This window comes from Triturus cristatus, chromosome 1_2 (assembly GCF_964204655.1).
Source record: "Triturus cristatus chromosome 1_2, aTriCri1.1, whole genome shotgun sequence".
Lineage (NCBI taxonomy): Eukaryota > Metazoa > Chordata > Amphibia > Caudata > Salamandridae > Triturus > Triturus cristatus.
In genome coordinates this window covers 1078091409-1078116435 of record NC_140580.1, presented here as the reverse complement: position 1 = coordinate 1078116435, position 25027 = coordinate 1078091409, and the positions used below count along the sequence as shown (strand labels likewise).

At 45.4% G+C, this 25027-nt stretch overlaps 1 protein-coding gene across 2 annotated transcripts in view; it reads right to left on the bottom strand.

The window, feature by feature from the left end:
- Positions 1 to 25027, bottom strand: part of NOTCH1 (notch receptor 1) — a 136873-nt gene that overhangs the window by 61775 nt on the left and 50071 nt on the right. For both annotated transcript variants that reach the window (XM_085612969.1, XM_085612960.1), the window contains exon 2: positions 13153 to 13234. In XM_085612969.1, coding sequence (XP_085469095.1) covers positions 13153 to 13202 — 50 coding nt within the window. In that variant the 5' untranslated portion in view covers positions 13203 to 13234. The remainder of the gene's footprint in view (positions 1 to 13152; positions 13235 to 25027) is intronic.

Sequence of the window (25027 nt, the reverse complement as noted above, 5' to 3'; positions counted from 1 at the left end):
CTCTACACATCCCTAATAAATAATCTGTCCACGGGTTGAAGTCATTACTTAGTTACAATTTACCAGTGATTTATTCTGCAAGCAATAATGCTGCCTGTGAAGCAGGCTAAACTGGGCAAGTTTTGCTCTTTTGTGGCCTGCACTGCCCAAGACATGCAAACCAGAGGTGTCCAATCCACAGAACTCTGAATCCAGGCTGAGCCATAAGTCTATTGTGGCCCCAAGAGCCAATACACGGGCCACCACATTGGTTTCAACACACAACAGAGCCATCTAAAATATACAAAGCATTCAAAAAGCCATGGTGTAAACTAGGGGTACAAGTAGCTGCAGTGAACATAGTAACTTTGTTTGCTTGTTAGAGACAAGTAGCTTATTTGTAAGCTCGATCGCTCCTTCCAGATAAACCTGCACTACCCACAAAGACAATGCCCAGCCTTCATTGCTTCATTGGTTTGCCCACCTCAACTGGCAACTTGTATTAGACCACTGCATTTTTAGCAAGTGCTTTAAGGTTGACATGAAACACAAGGCAAACCACTTTATTCAAACTGCAGGACAACACACATGCATACACACGCCTGCCATCACATGGGGCTGTATACTCTTACTTTGTACAAGCCAATGAGCCCCTTGTTGTTATTTTTAATCCCTGTCATAGTACTTGCGCAGTACAACAAGTATGATTTTATAACAACAAAACCTTGATTATACAAGTCACCACAACAGACATCAATACCATGTAGACCGATCTCAACTGTTCCCACTTGGTGAGTTTCTAAACAAAGGGTGCCCAACATTGGTCGACAAGGACAGGGTTGACGCCAGATTTTTACAACATCCATGCATGTAAATGATTCCCATTGAGATATATTGTATGTAAAATGATTCCATGTGGATACGTAACGTATTCGCCCCGTTTGAACCAATGTTGGACGCCCTGAAACTAAGATGGTCACCGAGAAGCTACCAGTACCCTTTCTTGCTCAGAACTTCAGAGAAACGAGCGGAAAACCAGTCCACATCTGCACACCTTCCATTACAGTTATGGTTGGGTGCCTGACCAAGTGCTAAGCTCCACAGTTAAACACTTCTTTGTAGTGTTTCTCATTTATGGGCGCTTTAATGGCTCGTTATGGTTAATTTCTCACCCAAGCTTTCCAATATCATTTCTGAGCAGCCTCAGGGCTTCAGATAATAGGGGGGGGGGGGGTGACACGGAAACAAGCCATAAAAAGCTGTAACGATTTCCAGCCATGGTGCCTACATCTCGTTAGACTACGTGTTAAAGCTGGTCTGACTGAATATTAAGCACCAATAATACACAGTTGGTGAATGATTCACTTAGCTGGAGTGGCCAGCATAAGCCACGTACTGCCCAACAACGGCCTCTCCATTGTCCGCGACAAGAGTCGCTTCAAAGACATGTTTTGAATGCTGAGGGTGTGGGAAAAACATCAGGCGGTTACTTCCTTCTGGAAGTCCCACGGTAATGCTCATCTTTCTATGGTGGTAAAGTTTGCTAATTTCAGAGAAGCGTTCTGTGATCTGCTAATTGTTGCGCATGCATTCGCCCCAGCATATCATTACACACACCTGCACGCCTGCTCACCGCCAGCGAGCCCCAATTAGACACTGCGCTGCAGGCATCCAAGGAGGCAATAAAACTTGTGGCTAACATGTATATCCACTGACTATACAAAACAACCTGAAAAAGTAAAAAAGTCACATTTTTACATGGTCATAGATGTGCATCACCAAAACCTAATCCAACCAGTAAACCTAACCTAAGCAAAACAACATCGCCTACCGCAAACCTAACACTTAGCCCGAGTCTTATTCCAACCCTGATCATAACTCCTTTCCCTGCTCCTTCCTCTATATTAATCTTTACTGTAACTCAACCTCTGAAATTAATGTAATTAATTTGCAATCTAATACCCCAGCGCCTCACCCTTACCACCACCATAACATTATATCCCTTACCCGGCCCTTATTTCCATACCATACTGTACATATCTGTATACCATACCAACCACCCCACACTTCCTACCTTACTCAAACCCGTTCCTAACCCCTAAACATAACCTAAACCGCAGATTACCATGTAGCTAATCCTGTCCCATATCTCTGTCCTTATGTGTATAGCATTCATACCATCCTGCACTCCATATCTCACTCAAACCCAATCTTAACCCCTAAACATAACCTAAACCTTAGGTTATCTTCTACCTAATCCTGCCCTTGCCCCTATCCTTTTCTGTATAGCATATCTACCACCCTGCACTCCATATCTTACTCAAACCCAATCCTAAACCCAAAACATAACCTAAACCTGATGTTATATTCTACCTAATCCTATCCCTTACCGCTATTCTTATCTGTATACCATACCTGCCACCCGCACTCCATATCTTACGCACACCCAACCCTAACGCCTAAACATAACCTAAACCTTAGATTATCTTCTACCCAATTCTACCTAATTCTATCCCTACCCGCTATACTTATCTGTATACAATACCTGCCGTATTTTACTCGAATGCAACCCTAATCCCTAAACATAACCTAAACCTTAGGTTACCTTCTTACCCCCTTACCCAATCCTTATCGTTAGATCGCATGTACCATCCTGCACTCCTTATCTCACTCGAACACAATCCTAACCCCCTAAACATAACGCAAATCTTGGGGTATTTTATACTTAATCCTCTCCCTTGACCCCCCCCCAACCCATACCCATGCATTTTATTTAATACCCTTTAATACATATTTTTTAAATAAATATAATCTACTTTTTATAGTAAATTGTCAACGTTTTTACTATTTGGTTACTCTACTTTTTCTATTTTTTTACTCTCAAGATGGGCCTCAATCTAAAATATGTTAAGTACCATCTCAACTTCTCCCAACTTCTTATTGTTGGAGAAATGTATAGGATTGTTATCTGTATAAACACTGTTGTGTTATTATATACACAGACTGCAAGTGGCCTCCAAGTAATTCTATTCACAATACTGTCTGGCATCGCAAACAGTCAATATTTACCCTGCTTTGCATTTCAAACTTTGTGATAACTCAGAGGATACACTGTGTCCCAGGGCCACTGGGACAAAGCAATGACTCGCAAATGACTACAGACACCAGCATGTTCTCGAAGAACACTCAGAGTTTCCCAATTAAGTTGGTTAATATTTGTTGGAATGTGTTGCTTGGTGTGGCTCTTCACCTGCCGTTTCTATTTGTGTGTCTCCCTAAGTCTTCACCACAGATAGTCAATACTTTACAATTTCTCTTGCCTGTGTTAATGGGAGATGCCGGGACCCCTCCCCCCCTTGCGCTTGGCATGCCCCATATATTCCCCATAACCTCCATCCGGTCTAAGCCTGATGTCTGCAAATATCTGATTTCGGAGTTGCCATACTGGTGCAGGGAATTATTATATGAATCCAAATATGAAATGCTTTCGGAGGTGACGCACAATGCTCGGCCCTTCTGCCCCTTACAAAGACTCCAGCTATGGTCCGCAAGTCATGGATGGGTTCACCAACCTGGCATCACAGGCCGTTTGCAACCAGCGGAGCATTAAACCTAAGGAATGCTGGTTTATTAAGCTTCTGAGTTTACCTGTAGCTAAATGCACCCGCAGAGAAGAAATATGGTCTCCCGATCCGCCTCAAAGGAAACAGGATCTCTCCGAAGCCAACCACACAACAGGTAAATGAAGGTGCTTCGCCAACGCAGCAAAACCACGTCGTCAATGATTTACCCGAATGAGTCCACTTCGGTCCAGTTCACAACTGTACCCGTGAACAGCACTGGGACACCGAATCAACTACCTGATTCCAGTACAACCAGTGCTCGATAAGATTTGGTCAACACGGCCGTAAAGACAACCAAGGAGTTGAGTAAATCAGAAGGGCTCGAATCACAAAGATCTTTGCGCATGTAAGTGTGACTTACAAGTGCAAACAACCTGTACATGTATGAAAATGTGCTGCTTCTTATTGACAGAATCAGTTTCAGTGGACATTTCACCTGCAGAATGAATTTATTTCAGGAGGGAATCTGTCAGGTTTGAGGAATGGCAAAACACACAAGATGATGGAATGTACACTGGAGTTAGTCTGTCATCAGTGGAGGACAACTAAGTATATTAGGGCGACTGTCGAAAAATAAAGAAGGGAACACTCTAAAATGCCTTAGTTTATGGACATCGACAAAGAGTGTCATGGTTACAAAAACCTGAGAGGTTCAGCAGGTCCTTTCTCACCTTGAAGAGTTCACCCGTGAAAGCGCGTGGTTAATCAGCCCTCTGCATGGGTTTCAACGGCACACACAGCCAAATCACTGACATTTTCTAAATCAACCTAATCCAAGTTTCCTTTTTTCTTTTTCCTCAAGTTGAACATTGCAACCCTTTGGAAAATGCCCTCCACAATAACTAGCACATAGATTGCACCTCGAGGCTAACTAGCAAGTCAAATCGTGTTTCTTCTCATGTAACCAACCACACATTAAACAGCCTGAGTAGTTAAACATTTGCTAAATGTGTTTTTTCATTGCTTAGATTAACACCCTCTCAATTAACTGCAGTCAACTGTAGTTCAAGCTACAAAGCCGAGATATATTTAAGGTAGACACCTCACTTTCACAGAAAGTGTCTTTACAGCTGACTGAATTTAAAGAGAAAAATTAACTCCTTCCCAAAAACTTTTCATTAATTTTAACGGCCAGCGTAAATTGCTTCAAATGTGCCAAATCCCAAAAGCCTCCCGAACCAACTTTTTAAAAAGGCAATATTTTCAAACTATTGTTTTACATAGATTTTGCATTTCTGGAATAAATGCATTACTCAATACCAAAGTCAAGAGAGAGATATTAGATTTTGTCATATCATTTTACGTCAGCTTGATTCCTTGTACAGTGCTTGTCCTACCTTAATGCTGCATCGAGGCGCTAATGTAGGGGTGGAAGCGGAAAGAAGAGGCATGAGAGGGAGGGCAGAGAAAATGGGCCCAACCTCGAGGGATATTCTGAGAAGGGTGAAATGTAACAAGATTTGCAATATCAGAAGTTTTCTAAAAGAGGGAAAGTCCCTTTAAAAAGGGGGAGTTGGCAAGAATGCCCAGGCACGCAGGAGGATGGTGGTTTCATTAAGATGGTGTTCAAGGTTTGAGTACAAAGTTGAAAGGGGTAGACTTTACTGTACCAGTGGTAGCAATTTTCAGTGTCTCCTCCTTGAATGATTTGCCTGTCTGCCATGCTTCAATGGTTTGACCAAAGTGCATGACTCATGTTAAAAGACTGGGAAGTCATGATTCTCAAAAACAACTCACTAAAATCGAAAAAAGAGTCTGGGAACTAAACTGAAATTCGAATTCACCAATTTTTTATTGACAATTTTTCGTAAATCCTTCGTAGCGCATCCAGGTGCTCAAACTTCAAGTAACACCTCAAGTGAAGCGTGAGTGAGCTGTAACCCTGAACATTCATTTTGTTGTGGGCCATAACAGAGCCTTTGCAGATGTAATTTTTCTTAGCTTTACTGTAAACATGAATGACGAGTTGCTCAAAAAGTGCTTTCCTCTAAATAAAGGAATATTCAGATTTAATGAGACCGCTCTTTTTAAATATACCTATGAGAACTTCAAGTTAAGAGGAACAAGACTAAAAGAGCAAAAAAAAAAAAACTAGCAGAAGTAGTTCAGAACAAACCACTACTTGGCAGAATAATGCACAGCATGTGAATTCAGAAAAGATTCACACTGCAAAATTTAATTTCCTTAATATTTCTCCATAAATTCTGGGGAGCCGGAACACACTGCCCTGGAGTAAATACATATTTTTGCTGTTGGAAGAGCTCCTCTTAATTTAATCTGTGCCACAGTGGCTACTTCACAAAACACACAGCAGTCTCATAGAAAGAAGACACTACACGAACTGCAGTACCGAGCACCTGTGCTCAGCCGGAGATCAGGAAGGCACAACTTGAACCCAAGATGGCTCCTGTCATGGTGCCTGTTCCAAACGTACCCGTGTTGAGAACACTAACCGCAACAGCAACAAAACTAAAGGATGGGTAAGTTTAAAGCTGGGATACCCACATCAAACACAATAAAGAGGCTGGATTAGTGCCAAATTTTCAGGATAAACACTGGCCACTGCCATCAATTTCAGACAGTATTCCTGTATGGTAGGGTCGGCGAAGACAACGGGTCTTTAGCGCCACTGCTAAGCGGCGAGGTCTTGTTCACTGTTGTGCGCGACTCAGGAGAAAGAAAGGTTAGTGCACATGAAGGAATCTTGCTTCATTCAGGAAATCAAAAGACAAACAGTGGCACATGGCCACCCACAGAAGACTCCCAAAGCCCCTCCTGCTGCTAGAATCTCCAGATAAACACTTTTTAGACTCTTGCCTCTTCTATCCCTCCACTATCTTTTTCAACCCAAATAACAAACTCATATGTCCACCCCTCAAATGAATTTCATATTTCCCTGTACTAATTCACCAGTAATCCTGTTTAGGTTCCGGAATAGCGTGCTATTCGTTGAAAAGTGCTTAGATGCCTCATCGGGGGTACCAAGAGATATATAAATGCAAACCCCTCCCTCTTCTATCCCTCCACTATTCCTTTTCAACCCAAATAACAGACTCACATGTCCACCGCTCAAATGATTTTCATATTTCCCTATACTAATTCACCACTAAGCGTGCTACTCGCCGAAAAGCACTTCAACGTCTTCTCCGGGGTAGTGAGCACTATATAAATGCAATTAACAATTACAATACAAGACAACAGAGTTGTGCCCTTAACCCCTTCAGTGCCCCGCCCTTTCCCCGCCCTGTGCCGGGTGTTGCATTAGCGGGCGGGGTTCATGACGAGATAGTCTCGTCATGGGCACAGCGCAACCGTGCTCCATGACAAGACTATCTCGTCATGGGCACTGAAGAGGCTAAGACACAACTTCCATACTTGGGTCACAATCTGAAAACCCAACTCTGGCCCAAACTGGATAATGCAGGAGAAAAAGATGGTGGCCTAAAATGCAGGATCTTATGCACACAATTGCTGTGGTGTGACACTTACAGTACAAAGAAATACACACAAAACACCCCAGACAGTATCAAATATGCCTCCAACGTCAGCTCACTGTGTCTGTCTTGTCGCGCTCCAGGCTATGAAACAAGGGCTGAACAAGGTACCAGGGAAGGTTGCAGAACAACTTTTCAAGATCACCACCACCTGATTATGCAGACTATGTAATTAAGTAAAATTGAGATTCATTGTATGCAAATTGATCTGATGCGGATGGATATCATGCGAATCCTGCCTGTATCGGGCCCTCAGGGGTCTACGTGGCACACTCTTGCGATTAAAATGTCATATTGCCCTGCTCTGCTAGCAAGCCTCAGGGTTCAGGGCGGAGAGGCTTTGCATCTCATTCACAGCTGGATTCTGCTGAGGCCTCTAGAAACACATTGGGCCCATCGCCCCAGGGGCTGGCAGTCTGCTTTCACCGGTTACCCAATTTCTTAAATGCCTGGTTTGCGACACACCACAAAGCCCACACTTCTGCATGCAGCTGCTGTGTAAAGGTCGGCGTTACCACTTCCGGTTAAAAGTCTTTTACTTTCAAGATCACTTTAAAAAAACATAAATACATTGTCACGCAACGGGTCAAATCCAGGAACACGCTGCTGGCCACAGTGAAAAAACATAACTTGCTCTGGAGAGAGAAGTTAGAAAAATACCTGTTTTTGTAAGCAGTTAACAGCCACATCAAAGCACAGGTACATTGGAATATTTTAGGTTCTTGTGGGTCACGTGCTATCGTGGCCGCCTCAGCAGAATAGCATTCTAGTATCCGACCTCGGAAGGAGGAACAGCTAAACTATGACAGGTCAAAGTATGACCTGTGTTGAAGATAGAAACTCCACAGGAGGCCAAGTAGTAGGTTCCAGGTTGAAGCTTTATTGATACTTCAGTTACAGGCGTAGAAGATTGTAAAAAAGTGGAAGGTAAGGAGAAAGGTAGGTTGGTAAGTAGGACAGTATGTACGCCCCACCAGGAGCAGCCTCCTAGCTGCTCATCCTGAAATAACCAACTCACTCAGATCTGGCACCCAACATTCCAAGGCGTCATCAACATTCCACACATGCTCAGGCTGAACAGCAAGGGGAAAGAGAGAGCACAGAAAGAAGAGGAAAAGTCCCACTACTACAACCTGCAGGCTGCAGGCTGCAGGAGTGGTGTGGCTCACTGGTTAGAGGCAGCAGGCCCGGAAGCAGAGGACAGCCCGGGACCAGGGTTCAATTCCCAATGCGGCAGGGTCGTGGACCAGGGCCAGCGGACTTGATAATTCTCGCCTCGGTGCCTACTCTAACCAGGTATAAAAACTCGGCAACTCTGGGCATTAGCTTGCCTCATCTCCACAACGGCCCCCTACATTTGCCGGGGATGCCTGGTTTCACCTTGGAGATACCCTGGAGGGACCATCTCACAGGGATAGCCAGGATGGGTTCCCCAGCAGTCTACAGCGCCAGGACGCCTCAGGGCAGCAGTGCGCTTTACAAGACACGTACATTTACATTTACATTTAAACAAATTACAACAGAGGAGCTCAACCCACTGAGCTGACCAACCCCAGCACATGTGCTTATGTACATGAATTCTCAGTACTCTCCAGATATCTATGTGGCCCAAGTAGAGCAAGAGAAAGCTGCGAAAATGAGCAGGCCTCAATGTCGGATTCAGCCTGTGTTTGGACAAAGCAGTGGGCGCCTTAGCTATGATATGCTAGGTGACACTGTCCTCTGATCTTCAATTCACTCCCCGGTACCAGAACCAAGTGAGAAGCATCAGCGACATGTTGGCAGAGGGCCTACATTCTACGGCTCGTCATAGGTCAGACCTCCACCATCGGGCCTCCACTACAGAAAGGAGGAGGTCCACCTGCGGACGCCCAGCCTTTTAGAGGCCACAGAGCTAAATTCCCACTCGAAATTCATCCCTCAGCTTTAGAAGTTTAGGAAAGCCCTCAAAGCCCGTCTGTTTACCAGTAATGCTTCCATGTGATGTTCCGGTCTAACGCGTCAGCGCCAAGCGACTCCATTTGCTGAGGTAGCTGCACATCAAAAAATCCCTTAAAAACACAATAAAAACTCTTCAAGATGCACCTGTGCCCCCAATCGACCACCAGTAAGTGTCCTCTCTATGTCTCCTTTGTACATCACTCTGTTGGTCCCCAGCAAGAACAAGGCTATAAATGACTGTAGAAAATTTCCAATGCACGCAAAGCGGGCATAACCCTCCTTATGACGGGCAGTCATTTGTGTGGTTGGCCTCAGCCTTCTCCTTTTCTGTTGCTTGAAATTGATGTTTTTACATCAGCAATCAACAACCTAGGTGTTTACAAAGTGTTTTTTGTACTTCCCTCCAAAATCGGATTGCTGTAGTAGTGTTGGTGCTCAAGGTATCTAGGTAGACACACTATGATTATTTAAAGAGTCGGTAATATTTGTACACAGATGAAGTAATTAAATACCGCTAGTCACTTATGGATTAATTAATACAAAGAGGAAAGACATTCATCCAATGTATAAATATGTATGGACAGTCATCCACTACATCAAAAAAATAGTAAAGGAGATCCGATGAGAGGTAAATTAATTTAGTCTGGGTTCTTCACAACCAAAAAGCCACAGGCTACATGTGTTTCGCCCCGTTGTGGCTTGTGGCGTGCAGGCCTGGGGTCTTTTCAAGGCTCAAATGGAGTGAGAAGGTGGCAAACCATACTCAATGTATATCACCAGGTCAAAAAATCCAAGGTAAAGGATCTGAGAAGCGTTATTTATAGTCCATGAGCGGTTGCAGCCATATTAGCATACGGACCAGTCCAAGCTGCGATGTGGCCAATGGTCACAATGGTGTATTTCACCCAGGAAAACGCAATATCTCCTTTCTTGACCTTGATCAAATGTCACCTTCTTATTCCTTGCCGTACACTTTACACTTTGATATATTTGTTCGGAATATATGGAGCAACCAAGACCCCAAAGAGCTCCACCATTAATTTAAGGGGCTGCCACAACTGCACATAATCTGTGGATTCCTTATTTGAAGGACTCAAGGTCATCAATGAGATAGTCCAGATTGTCTAAAGTCAAGTCACTGAGATATGTGACTGTGTGGATCCCAGTAGAGAGGGTACATGTGGTTATCATACGCCTGTGGCCTTTGTTGAGATGTGTACGTGGTCGTCATACGCCTGTGACCTTTGCTGAGATGTGTACGTGGTTATCATACGCCTGTGGCCTTTGTTGAGATGTGTACGTGGTTGTCATACGCCTGTAGCCGTTGTTACGATGTGTACCAGGTTTTCATACACCTGTGGCCTTTGTTAAGATGTGTACAAGGTTGTCATACGGCTGTGACCTTTGTTAAGATGTGTACGTGGTTATCATACGCCTGTGGCCTTAGTTAAGATTGATTCGTTTCGTTGACATCAGCCCCTTTCATGGGAAATCAACCCTTTAGGTGAATGAGGCTAAAACTTAGAACTGTGTCATGTACAAACTTTTTACAGACTCATAGACCTGAACTAAAAAAGTGACAACTTCTTGTAACGTGAACAATAGTGAAAAAGTAGTGTCTCACTACATTAGATGCAAGCAATTTTAATAAATTCTCGACATAGATATTTCGAGAAAGTACAAAGGCAACCATGTAGCTGACAAACCAGCTTTACGAGCACTTATATCTCGCATACGTTGAGAAGTCGAACGTGGATAAGCTTACGGTAATCTAAATAAAAAATAATAACAATGGGAGATTCACTTAGCGGAATAAAAACTCCCTGTTTTTTGCGCTGAAAGATCTTACATTCACGGAAACTCGCCAGCATGAGATTCCGATGGCAGGAGAGCGTAACACGCAAACCAGCAGAAAATGAATTGTTCACTGATATTAAAATGAATTGCCCAGCCTGTCTTTTAACAATGGGATGACACCTGCTCCATAAAATCCTGGGCCAGTGCCACTATCACACTGCATACTTGGAGGGCTGCGGTAATTGTGCGCGGTAACACACCCCATAGCAGATGTTTCCAGTAGTGTCAAGGTTATCCCACGCCCAAGGGAGATGTTCCATGAAAACAAAGAGTGTCAAAGAAGCTATCTCATGATCTGCTCCACTGACATTTAAGTATCTGTGGGTCTGCACCAATGGGAGGCGGAATAGCAGCCTTGTTTTCAGAGCCGAGGGAAGGGATAGCTGTGGTACATCAGATCGGTTGCCTCCAATATGCCAAAAAAACATCAAAAAGCCTGGCACACACCCCTGTACTTATCTTAATTTGCTTGCATTGAAAGAGAACTGGTGAAGGACGAACACCTGCAGAAACAACAGCAAACAACGAATCTGATTGGTGACGCTTGCACGTGTCATGCCAGACTGCCCCAAATGCAGAAATGGCAGCATCTGTTGCCTCAATACAATGCACTCAGCCACGCCTCCTCCTTCCACTGTGTGAATCTATAAATATGTATAATTATGAGCAATTTCACCACAGGAACACTCTTGCCACACCTGCTGAAAGTCACTACAACTGTTGTGTCGGGTGCTGTAGACGTGATGCAGAACCAGGCCAAACCTCTTGCGCAAGCGTGCCATTGTGGACTACCACACTCCAAGCAACCCTTCTCTCTCGATAGCCAACTGAATATTTACTCTTCAGGTTTGTGGAAGAGTTTCTGAGTTTCCACTGACTTGTTTTGATGGATCTGGCAAAGACCTCTCCCGGAGCAGATTCCGCGGCCATCTGCGCATGTATTAATGCAAATCAGAAGCCGCAGGTTGTACAAGGAGTGAAAGGCCACGAGGAAAAGGGGCCATTTATGCATTCGGGAAGCCACACATGATTAGTCACACGGCATTAATCTGTCTCCCCTAACAATGGTCGCTGGATTTCGACCGAACCCCAGCTGTCGCGCTTTCAATGGAAGAAAACAAGATTTAGAGCATCAAGCGTCCGTAAGGCTTCAGTTCGCGGAAAAAGTGGCGTGCATTCATTAGCGGGCCACAAAGACATGCTAGCCCTTTGTCTATTAAATTGCTCATGGGCCCGATTAATTTACAGAAGTTTTTCATTGGAGGATTGGCCTGGACGAAGGGGGTGGGCTTGGAAAAGCACCCAGAGGGTCTTCAACAACACCAGTGGCGGGAGAAGATCCACAAACACGCTAACGTTGCCCGGGAAATTCAGCACTCAACAGTTGGCATGAAGATTCCTTCTACTCTCACTGCCACAAGAGGATTCTGAATATGGATTTGGAGAAATGTTTTACAATTGTAAAAACCTCCTCCAGAGTAGGGCGGGTGAGCGCGGTTCATTTTTAAAAAAACATTTTTTTAACAAATTCTGGCCCACATCTTCTCAAAAAGCAAATAGAACCTGCCTGTCCGCTCTCTCAAGAGATTGGATCTGCATTCATTGTGGTAGAGCCCTTTCTTGGGGGCTGGAAAGCAATCAACAGGGCACTGATGCTGAACTGTTCAAGGCCTGCCAAACGTCTGCCCAGATCCATGGATAAAAAAAATACAAGACCCTCCCTGATACCAAGCAGGGAGGACACAATGCAAAGTAGAAAAGACAGCCGTGGAAGTGTAGCTACACTTGCTACACAGTGTGAAGGAAATTGTTTTGACGTGTGTTGGGAGAGTTGCGCTTTTTGCTTCTTAGCTGTACAGTTTTTGGTTAACTGTATGGGTTGACACTAAAACTGACATTGTGCAGAAACCCACTATATGACCACTTAACATTTTGTTTTGAACCAACAACTCAAATTAATTCATGCAATGACATTAGAATTACATTATTGAAACTTCAAATTGGGAACATTTACCAGGTTCGTTTTTTTTCTGGGAATTTTCTAGGTTACACACTGGTGACCTCCAAGAAATCAATACCTAACTCAGCCAATAAAATCACACGAACCATGCTCTCGCTTGTATCTCTAAAATGTTCCAACCTTACATTCCAACACCAGGAGTTAATAAGACAACCGATGCTCTCTTTTCTAGGGCTAGGCAGTTTCTTTCTCCAAATAAGAAACCTGGATGTTTCATGATTTTGGTAAAATGACTTACGTGCAGACGGAAGTCCCGTTGGGAAGGGCTTCGCACTTTCCACCATTCATGCATTTTTCACTCTGCAGAGTACATCGTAGCGCTGAAAAAAATAAGCACATGTTTTGTTTCCACTTCACAGATCATCAGACACCTTAATATTCACACAAGTAAATATAACACTCAAAAGTGATATTTTTGGGCCTGTGTTCGACGCTAATTCGACCCTTTCCTTGCTTTTGGTCGGATAAAGATTAATAGGAAAGGAATCTAAATTTGACACTGAACGGTAGTTTGTCTTATTAGTTTAAGAGTCAATATACATTTCTTAATGGTTTGAGAATGTAGCAATTTCGGGAAGCATGTTATTTACATTTGCCATATATGTTAATTTCAGTTTTTCTTCATTGCCGAGTCTCGACATCTGATACGTTCATGAAGCAGGGCGACCTATTAGTTGAAAATGCTAGTTGAAGTCCTTCTCCTGACACGTCAGCTGTATGTCCAAGGGACTTGACATGCTGAAGTTAAGAGCTGAGATAGCCACCAGGCAGCAGAGTCAGCCAAGGGCTACGGATTTCGAAGGAGCAGATTTCTAAGCCCTGGAGGCGGCTGATAAGAGCAGCCATTGGTGTTGTGGAGGCCCGCGGCACGCACAGACTCAAGAGAGCTTAGAAGGGAGTCTGGAGGGTCTGCTGCAGTGTCTGCGGGGCTGGGAGGGAAAAACTAAAGCAGGCACCGGGCGCGCAAAAGAATAACCCACCAGTGGCGCAGCCAGTGTGCCAGGGGCCCTGGTGGAAGGGTGGAGTCCGTTTGTCACGGGCCCTAGTGCAAGGGTCGAAATGCCCCTCCTGGCTGCCGTCTGCAGCAACAATCAGGGTTCAGTGGGCCCCTCTAGGCACTGGTGCCACTGCACCTGCTGTACCGAAGCCAGCTAGGCCCCTGGGACCCGTATGGCTCTTTCCTAGATAATTACAGTGGAACAGGGCTTCCTTGGTACTTGGATAAAGAGATCATTTTAAGGTGCCTTAGTTGTTTAGATATTTTATTAGTGCACATTTTGACAAACAACATGAGTGGATGATGCTGTGGAAGAAGACCTCCAGCGTGGATGCTAGCACCCAGAGAGGCATGCTGCAAGGCGCCTTCGAAGGAGAGGCGCTACATGAACTACGGGTGCCCCTCATCCATCACTTGTAACATACTATCACATGCATATGATATTTAAGGACACTGCTTTTGAAATGTGTTGCCCCTGTGAGAAGGGGCGACAAATGTGTTATTTCTATTCTCCTGCACCAAATTACTATCAAAAAATGAAACAAATGAGAACTTTTTAGACATTAGTAACCTGAATCCAGAAGTTAGACTTAAAGAAAGTAAATCAGAAGAATACACACAAACCCAGGCACTCAACACACACACAAGATGATGCCCCTTGTGTAAAGGAACCGGTGTGCTGGCCCAAGATCGCCTATTACTATCTGGGCCCTGGCAATAGAGTTTCATAATAACTGACGAATATCCACCACTCAAATTACTTTCATATTTCACTATACTAATTCACCACTAATCCTTTATGGGTTTCCGAAGTAGTGTGCTACTCGCCAAAAAAAGCGCTTTAACACGCCATCAGGGGTAACAAGCGCTATATAAATACAAACCTTTTTTCCCTTCTGCTATCCTTCCCAATCCGAATAACTGACTTACCTACCCACCACTCAAATTATTCTCATATTTCACTATAATAATTCAACCTTAATCCTTCATGGGTTCCAGAGTACCGTGCTACTCGCCGAAAAAAGCGCTATAATGCCTCGTCAGGGCTAGAAAGCACTATATAAATGCAATTAAATACAATAATATTAATGTGGGGCTGAGAGCCAAAAATAGAGCATTCGCCCTAAATCACCCCTTGGAGAGGTAGGGGCTTTGGAGGAACTGCCTTCAGAGATAGTCTCCCTGTGGGCAAACAGTGTGCTACCAGAGCACCCTGGTGCCCTCTTGAAGAGCCAGCTTGCCGAAAAACATCTGCCTCGCCGCAGGAATCACAGCCCAGCTGCCAGTGGTGAGGCCAGGCCTGCTTTGGCCACAGCCAAGAGACACAGCCTACCCGTGGTATTATTCTGCATGTGAAGAGATTTGTGTAGCTCCCCCTGGAGGTGGAGTGCAGTACTGAAGGCTACACCTCACTAGGGACAGAGGCCATGATATGGAAGAACTGAACTGAACGAAACAAAGTGCACTGGGGGCCCTGCGAGGCATTCAAGTATGGCAAGACTGGGAGAGAGAGGAGCTGCGAGAGACAGACTATCCAGGTGTATCATAGAGTTCAGGGTAAACATTTTCCAGATGAGCTGATCCTTAAAAGGAAGACATGACGTGATAAAATGTATAGAAGGAGTAACAAAAGGAGTGTTGCAAACACAAAGTGTTAAGTGCCTTCTATGTTATTAACATAGATGAATCTCCTGTAGCTAAGAAAATTGAAACCTACCGCTAGGTGTGCCACGGCCATCCACGTGCCACCAGTGTACACAATGGGGCCGGCTGGCATGGTTTGACACAGGTTCAGTGACATCTCTGCTGGCATTGTGCCAGCCAGTGTACTGATTTCATAACTTGAAGTACCTTCATGAGTATGTCTAAATAACTAATTTATAACTGCCCTTGCCAAGTATGTGCGCCAAGAAGTCCAGTGTAATGCCTCAATGACGATGATAGCTGGTAGTGAAGTTTTGCCTGGCGTAAAAACTCTTTGAAATGATGTATGTTTCATTTATGCTGGAGTACAGGCACCTCTTAGGCACTGGAACGCTGGGATTGAAGACGCCTGGCATAACAAGCTTGCGAGGTGGTACCCTCTCTTGTTCACGAGGTGTCCTGAGTTACTCTACCCCAAGGGTTTCCTAAATTCACTTCTCAGCACTGAATGAACACGTCTAAATTACTGGTTGATCCATGTGAGACCACTACCCCACTGAGGCTGAGGATGGATGGATTCAACTACAAGGACTCTCCCAGGAGTAAGCCCATGGATGGACAGTGCCCGGTTGGGTTTTATAGTTTAGAATATCTTATTGGTGACGATGCCTGGTTGCGTTCTGTATTTTACAAAGTTGTATTGGTTAATGGGGCCTGGTTGAATTAGAATGTTGTATTGCTTCACGGTGCCTGGTTGGGATTTAGAGTTTAGAATGTCTTATTGGTTGGCGAAGTCTGGTTGGGTTCGGTAGTTTTCAATGGTGTATTGTTTGCCGGTGCCCAGTTCGGTTCTATATTTTGGAATATCTTACTGTTTGACAGTGCCTAGTTGGGTTCTATATTTTAGAATGTCTTATACATGATGGTGTTCAGTTTGATAGTAGATTTTGGAATGTCTTTATGCTGGATGCCTTAAAATGTGGTTTTAGGTTCTGGAATGTCTTTTGTTTGATGGTGTCTGGTTGTTTTTTTATATTTTAGAACACCTTATTGTTTGACAGCATCTAGTTGGCTTGTTCATTTTAGAATGTTTGATTGTTTGTCGGTGTCTAGTTGAATTTATAATTTAGGATGTCTTATATGTGGTGGAGTCCAGTTGGACTGCCTTTATGTTGGATGCTGTAAAGTTTGGTTTTAAATTCTGGACTATCTTTTGTTTGGTAGTGTCTGGTTGGTTTCGAGCTCTGTAATTAATTTGTTGGTTCTGACCTGGTTCTAGATCCCAGGGTGTATTTTGTTAACTGGGTAACGCCTGCTGTTAAGATTCCCTGATACCTTAGTTTGATGGTATTAGGCCTTTATGTTCTAGAGTTTTGATGTCTGCTCAGATCTCTGAATACGATTGTGTTTGATGATGTGTGGTTATTTTTTAGACCTTTTGTGACATCCTTTATTGATGGCCCTTGCAGAGGAGTTTAATTGTTCTAAAACTGAGCTCCAGGTCGGATATTTTAAAAATATATCTCTTTGCTGAACTTTTTAGGGGCGGACTCAGATGTTCAGAAATTTAGATACAAATGGTGACTTTTCACAAAGATCTACCGCAACGTAACTGTTGAAATATTTATTGCGGCCACTGGGTTGCAACAATAACTCCATATTTTATTAATGAGATAAGAGACGATGCAATCTGCTAGAAAGTACCTACCCTGCACAACGTTCCTCGCTGACCTAAGACTGTTTTTAATGCAGCTGCTACTTCTCAATGTACTCTTATGGGCAATTTATTTAGACCCAATAACATTATTTTTGGTTCTGACTTAAGACTGTTTCTGAGCGTTGTGTGGACTGGTGAAGCTAAATTCGAAAAAATGCCCAGGAGCTGGGCCTGTCCACCAAGATGCGCCGTGAATGGGTGTAATGGTGCCACCAAAGGTGCAGGAAGAAAAGGACAACTGTTGCAATATTCATGGTGACCCCATCCGCGAGGCCCTGGAGGGGTCGAGGGCGTTTGTGTCTCTCCAGCAAACATACGTTGTCTTCTCTCCCGAGCTCGTGGGAAAAAAATAGCAACAGCTGCTGAGCAGGGAGCGCTCTGATTTTAAACAAATGGCGCAATCAGAGCCGCCCATTGTGAAGCGCCGGAGACACTTGGCGCTTTGTTTACACCCGTGATACCTGAACCTCCTGCCTGGGAGCAATGGGCGAGCCCCGCCCCCGCCCAGCAGGCAGAGCAGACAACGCTGCTGTCTCCCGTGGCTGGGAGGCGAGGGGGCGACCACAGGTACATTCAAAGGGAGTCGAGGCACCTTGGTAGAGGCGGGAAGCGCCTCCTCATACAGTGAGTTCACTCCAAAAAATGAGAGCGTTCGTTAAGTGGATCCCGAAAGGGCAGGGATCCCCTGCAGAGCGAGACGCTGGCTTGGGAAGTCCCAAGAAACTCCGGAAACTGCACTTAGAGAAACTAAAGTTCGCTCCTCACACTTCCCGACAGACACAATCCATACGAAACAAAAAAAATGCAGACTCGTCTGCTGGTTATGCAAAGTAACCGCGAAGAGAGGCGCTATTTGACAATGATGTACACGGAGCTCCCTGTCTTGCGCTTTATGCCCCCTGGAGCCGATAACAGTGGGTGGGGTACAGTCACTCACAACACTTTCTGAGTTTCTGCCACCTCCCCCACACACATATAAAACAAGTTTTAAAAAAGAGATGGTCCCATGCTGATCTGTTTTTAATTTAGCGCTGCAGGTCGCAGTTCTGTCGTTTCGAAGCGCCGTGCACAACAAGTTGGCCGGTGATAGGTGGCCAGGGCATTTGTACACTGCGCCGCACATTACTTTTCGATCACAAGTTCACCAGTATACTTTTGATGTTCCATCGCGACATCCTACCACTCACCACCCTCCTCCAATTTGACAAGTAACGAATAATTTCAGACGGGGTCCCTACAAGCTTTCTGTAAAATCGGTCTGCATTGATTCAGGGAGTAATCGTCTCCCCTCACTCCCCAGAACACTAGGCCCACTCAAATGGCTCGAGATACAGGTATCTATCAGACACTACCTAACAGGTGTGTGCACAGTTTACAGAGTGCTACTTTTCATCTGCATTCTGGGACTTGTGGTCCGGCATTTCTAACTCAGAACGCACAATAGCAAGCGCCTGAAAGCCAAGACAAAACAGCACAGTAGGAGCGTCTCACACCTGATATGGGGCAATCGCCCCCCCATGCTGTGCGAAAGTCACCTGAGGGCGCGAGAGGCAACCAGTGTCTGCTATTGACAACGACTGGATAATATGAAAACTATCTCCTTACAGAACAATTTCCTAACCACCCCCCACCCCAAGGGGTTAGCTTCCCTGCGCCAAAATGTAATTAATGTATTTATTTAGAAAGTTTTATATGTATTTATTCTGAAAGTTTTATATAGCACGAACATGACACTTGCGGGTATCAGAGCGCTTTGCAATCGTTTTGAGTGAAAACACCCTTGACAGCTCCCTCAATTTTCTGCACCCGGTTGGTGGCGAGGGGAGGGGGATCGGGTGTAAAGGGGGGGATGGGGGTCTTCTGTGTGTAAAGCGAAAGTTCCCCTAGGGAAGAAGCCAGACGAGGCTCTGTGGGGACTCATGATTCTGTGAACGAAGCTGCAGTTCGCCTGGCAGGGCTCGTGTGAATGACATATTTCATAATGACAACTGTATTCAGCATCAGCACGCGGCACCCGGGTGCCCACCCATCAATGCCATCCACCCCGTGCCATCACCCCCACGAAGATGCTGGCCTCCGCCAAAGGCAGTGCGCGCTGTGTGTTTTGCGTAATAGTTCATCTGAGCGCTCCCCCGCCCCTAAAAACGTGTTCTATCCGGGTCTGCGAATGCACACCCGCCCAAAAGCCAGACCGAGAAAAGCAGCCGCCAAACCGGAAACCTGACGTCAGGGGACATTTCTGAGCTACCGGAATCGGATGGAGTCCGACAGCGAGCATCTCGGGTGGGGGTGGGGGAGGCAGCTCAGTGCTGGTCTCTGCTCCAAAGTTTTATAGTTCAAGGACCCCGCCGTACACTTTAAGGGCACCCTACAAAGTCTAAGCGCCCACATTTAGAACCTCACGGTATACTCGGCCAAGTCCAAAGAGGCTCCCAGTCACATTACTCAAGGGCCCCGCTCTTAAAGGGGCCAGGCATTAAATGATGTCACAGTGCACCTCTGAACAGGAGCTGACATCATCAAACACACGTTCTAGAATGCCTATTGTTGAGATAGTTATGGACGCAGGACAGGGAAAGAGAAACGTTGTTTTCCCTCTACACTGGATGGCACGGTGTGTGCGCCCACATTCTGTTCTGGCTTAGACAGTGAAAGGGTTTCTTTCTAGAAAGTCAACCTTTCTTACAGCCTTAGAACGCCTGTCACTGATTGGCAGAGTTAACTGATTGCCAGCAAAGGACTACAGGACCAAGCTCTCTATTAGAGTCTGAATTACTAATGACTGCCAACATGGGCACTCTTGAAGAATTCGAGGGCCCAAATTCTAGCTAACTTAAGGCCACCACTCTCAGAGAAATGGTAGGCTCAGCCACTGGTGGCGAGTTTCATAGCCCATTTGTAGGGGGCCAATCTTCCTTATAGACTAAAAACCCCGCCTGTCAGGGGCCCCACTGATAGAGTGCAGAGTCTTGGTCTGATGCCCTTGAATAATTCGTAAACAGATTGTTTTAAATGGCGTTATCCTTTCATTTTATTTTAATGTGGGTGATGTGCGGGAGTCTATACCCGGAATTTTGCAGATAAATGTTCATGTTTTTCAACTGCATCCAACATCCAAAATCAAAGTTTCTCTTAGATCAAAACAGTACCTCACATATGAAAAATAGGCGGGATTATTCACAATAATATTAGTGAGTTGCTTCTGTATTATAATATTGAAAACACACGTCACTGACCCTGAATATTAGATGTAAACACGTTTAGAATTTGGACCAGTGTGTCTGTGCCGTGTCAGTGACCAGGCCAAAGAAGGCATGAAAGAGATGAAATTGAATCATACATTTAAGCTCTTCGCAACAGGGTCCCCTAAATGACTTTTGGACCAGGGCCCCTGAAATTCGTAAAATGTCCCCGCTCACTGAGTGCCAACAGTGGTACTCTTAGCCCAGATAATTCAAGGGTATCACTTTTAGACACTCGGTGGGTCCAACACCAATGGTGACACTCTTAGTGAGACTGATCATCCATTTCTAGAGGACCAAACTGTCTTAAAGTCTAAAAATCCCACCCAGGGATTTTCAACAGGGACACTCTTGGAAAGTTGGCGGTCCCATATCTTAGATAAGCCCAACACCCACTTTTGGATTTCTGTAGTGCCCAAAAAGCACCAACCATTACTCCTGGATAGCCCACAGGGCCCTCCCAGACAGCCCGACAGCCGGTGCCCAGGGTCCCACCCTAAGAGATCCCCATGGCCTACTCATGATGGAACATGAAGCCCACTTGGAGAACCCATGGGTCGGCAAAGGAGTAGTAACAGCCCACAAACCTGCTCCCCAAGAGCCAGACAACCATTCTTAAGCAGCGCAGACACCCACTTCTGTATGGTCCAACTGACCCACTCTGCTGATACCTAACAGATGTACATGTACTGCATGTGCAAAGACCACAGTCAGACGACCCAGGAGCCCGCTGCCTGCTGTCCCAACAGGCAGTTTACCCACAGAGATCCAGGAACAGGCATAAAGTTCAGTGGAATAAGTGGTTACTAATGAGATCTGCGGGCACAAATTTAAATCCTGGCACGGTGCACTTAGCTTTGCATCCTTCTGAGGGCCACACATTGAATACCATTCATTAAGGTTATAGTAACACATTTTAAAGAAACATTTGAGGGTCAATACTGAAGTACTGAGTGGTATGTCAAAAGATGGAATTTTCAATACTCAAAAAGAGGTCAAGAGCCCACTGTAGAGACTTTGTATAGCCAGCCGAAGAGCACACTCTCTGAGAGCTTCAAGCCCTACTGTTCGAGAATATGTTGCAAATAAGACAGACCAGAGCCAGTCGTAGACCATACAAGAGCGCACTTTCCGATAGCCGACTATTAGATAAAAGTTAAGATAATCTAAGGACACACTTTAAAAGAGACCAAGAACACAGTCTAAGCAGCGTAAGGACTCTGCCTAGGACAACCGATGGGGTTTTTAGTAGGTGGCTCCAGGCCACCCTCTTACACAGCCCACGCCCTTCTCTTAAAAGGGCCAAGTGTTGGCTACTCCAGAAGGCCACTTCTTTAATAACCAAAAGCTCCAGTCATAAGGAGTCCACAGGTCCACTCTAGAGAGTGCATGGACTCACTCTGAGAGAGACACCAGCCAAGGCATTGGAAAGTCCCTTGGACCACTTTACGAAACGCCAAACACTGACTTTAGGTCCTGCAAGAGCAATTCTGAGACAAATCAACAACCCACTCATGGAGCGGCGAAGAACCTACTCTAAATCATCTCACTGGCTGCTCAGTCTTGGAGGGACCAAGGACCGTCTATAGGACAGCCCAGGTAGTCACTCTTTCAAAACAAGCGGGTGGGGGAGAAACATTTTTAGAAAGCTCAGGTAGACACACTAGGACATTGCAGCACACTACTGCACAGACCACGGGGATACTCTCAAAGAGCACAAGACCCACTATTGGAGAGCCCAAGAACCCACCCACAGGTCTACTCTGAGAATGAACAAGGGCAGCGGAATACTTAACACAGCCCAATGCCTCACTCTTACCGAGTGGAAGAACCCTCTTCAGATCAGCCCAAGAGGACACACTAACTACACCGAGGGCCCCATTTTTAGAGATCTAGGAACCCTGTCCAGATCAGCTATAGAGGATGCACGAACACAGCCCAACATGCCCCACTCTTAAAAGGTCTAAGAACTCTGTCCAGGTCAGCCCAAGAGGACACACTAACATAGGCCAAGGCCCCATCCTTAGTCTACGAACCCTCTCCAGGTCAACCCAGGAAGACACACTAACAACAGAGCAAGGCTCAACTCTTAGACAGATAAGGAACCGTCTCTCAGTGAACACAAGACAACACAATAACACAGACCAAGGCCCCGCCCCTCAAGAGTCTAAGAACTCTTTCCAGGTCAGCCCAAGACGACACGCTAAGATAGCCCAAGGCCCCACTCTTATGAGAGTCTAAGAACCCTCATTGGATCAGCCCAAGAGGATGCACAAACACAGCCCAACATCTCACTCTTAGGGAGCATAAGAACTTTGTCCACGTCAGGCCAAGGAGACACACCAACACAGCCCAAGACCTAATTTTTAGAGAGTCTAAGAACCCTGTCCAACTCAACCAAAGAGGACGCATGAACACAGCTCAAGGTCCCACTCCTAGAAGGCCTACGAACCCTCACCAGGTCATCCCGAGAGGATGAACAAACACAGCCCAATGCCCTGCTGTTAGAGGGCCTACGGACTGTCTCCAGGTCATCCCAAGAGGATACACAAACAACACCCAAGGCCCCACTCTTCGAGAGTCTAAGAACTATTTCCAGGTCAGCCCAGGACAACACGCTAACACAGACCAAGGCCTCGCTCCTCGAGAGTCTAAGAACTCTTTCCAGGTCAGCCCAAGACGACACGCTAAGATAGCCCAAAGTCCCACTCTTAGAGAGTCTAAGAACCCTCACAGGGTCAGTCCAGGAGGATGCACGAAAACAGCCCTACATCCCACTCTTACGGGGCCTAAGAACTCTGTCCAGGTCAGGCCAAGAGAGAGGACACACTAACATAGCCCATATCTTCATTTTTAGAGGGTCTAAGAACCCTGTCTAGCTCAGTCAAAGAGGATGCATGAACACAGCCCAATGCCCCGCTCTAAGAGGGCCTATGAACCCTCACTGGGTCATCCCAAGAGGATGCACAAACACAGACCAAGGTCCCTCTCTTTGACAGCCCAAGAACTCTCTTCAGGTCAGCCAGAGAGCCCACTCTTACATAGCCTTAGGTTCACTCTATAATAGGCGAGGAACAGTCCCAAAATGTGTCAATAAGCCACTCACTGACAGAGCACACACCCATGCTGAGGGCGCGATGATGTACTTGACGAGAGTCCAATCTTTAACATCTCAAAGTATAATTATATATTGTATCATTATAGTGTTTAATTAAACTTTAGGCGTTCTGATTATCAAAAAGGAGAACAACAGTTGGGTCAAATATTCAATTTTGGGAATTTCCACTGGCCCACACATAGCAATCCCACTGACCCACTCTTAAATATCCCCAGGGCCCAATAATCTACTGTTTGAGATTTCAACGATTCCCATGTACAGATCCCAAGGACCCACTCTTAGATATCACAACATCAAACTCTCAGAGACACATAAGAACCTATTTGTGGAGATCCCAAGCACCCCTGTTTAAAGGTCACAGAGATCCGTTCTAAGCGATTAAAAAACACTTTCACAGATCGCAGGAACCTACCAGTAGATATTTAAAATAGTCCACTTGGAGATTCCAAATAACTCACTCTTAGAGACCTTAGAGAGTCAAATGACCCGTGGTTAGAGGCCCGTTTTTGTGAGATCCCAAATAATCCTCTCTTGGAGACCCTGGGACCACATTTTTGAGATCCAAAAGCACCCATTTATAAAGATCGCAAGGAACCACTCTTAGAGACCTCAAAGGCCCACTCTTTAAAAACAAGAGGATCCACTCTCAGAGATTCCATATACCCGCTCTAGAACAGCCCAGAGGCCCATGACTCAGAGATCTCATGTACCCGCTCTGGGACAGTCCAATGATTCACATTCAGGGATCCCATGTGCCTGCTCTAGTACAGCTTAAGGACCTATGACTCTGAGATCCCATGTGCTTGCTCTAGAATGGTTCAATGACTCACAATCAGAGATCCCATGAGCAAGCTTTAGAACAGTTCAATGACTCACAATAAGAGATCTCATGTGCCCACTCAAGAACAGCCCAGGAAATGATGCTTGGAGATCCCATGTACCCGCTCTGGAACAGTCCAATGATTCACACTCAGAGATCCCATGTGCCTGCTGTAAAACAGTCCAATGACTCACACTCAGAGATCCCATGTGCCCGCTCTAGTACAGTCCAAGGACCTATGGCTCTGAGATCCCATGTGCTTGCTCTAGAATGGGCCAATGACACACACTCAGAGATCCCGTGTGCACCCTGTAGAACAGTCCAATGACTCAGACTAAGAGATTCCATGTGCCCGCCGTAGAACAGCCCATGGACCACGACTCAGAGATCCCATGTGCCCACTGAAGAACAGACCAAGAAATGATGCTTGGAGATACCATGTGCCCACTGTAGAACAGTCCAATGACTAACACTAAGAGATCCCATGTGCCTGCCCTAGAACAGCCCATGGACCACGACTCAAGGATCCCATGTGCCTGCTCTAGAACAGTTCAATGGCTCACACTCAGAGATTT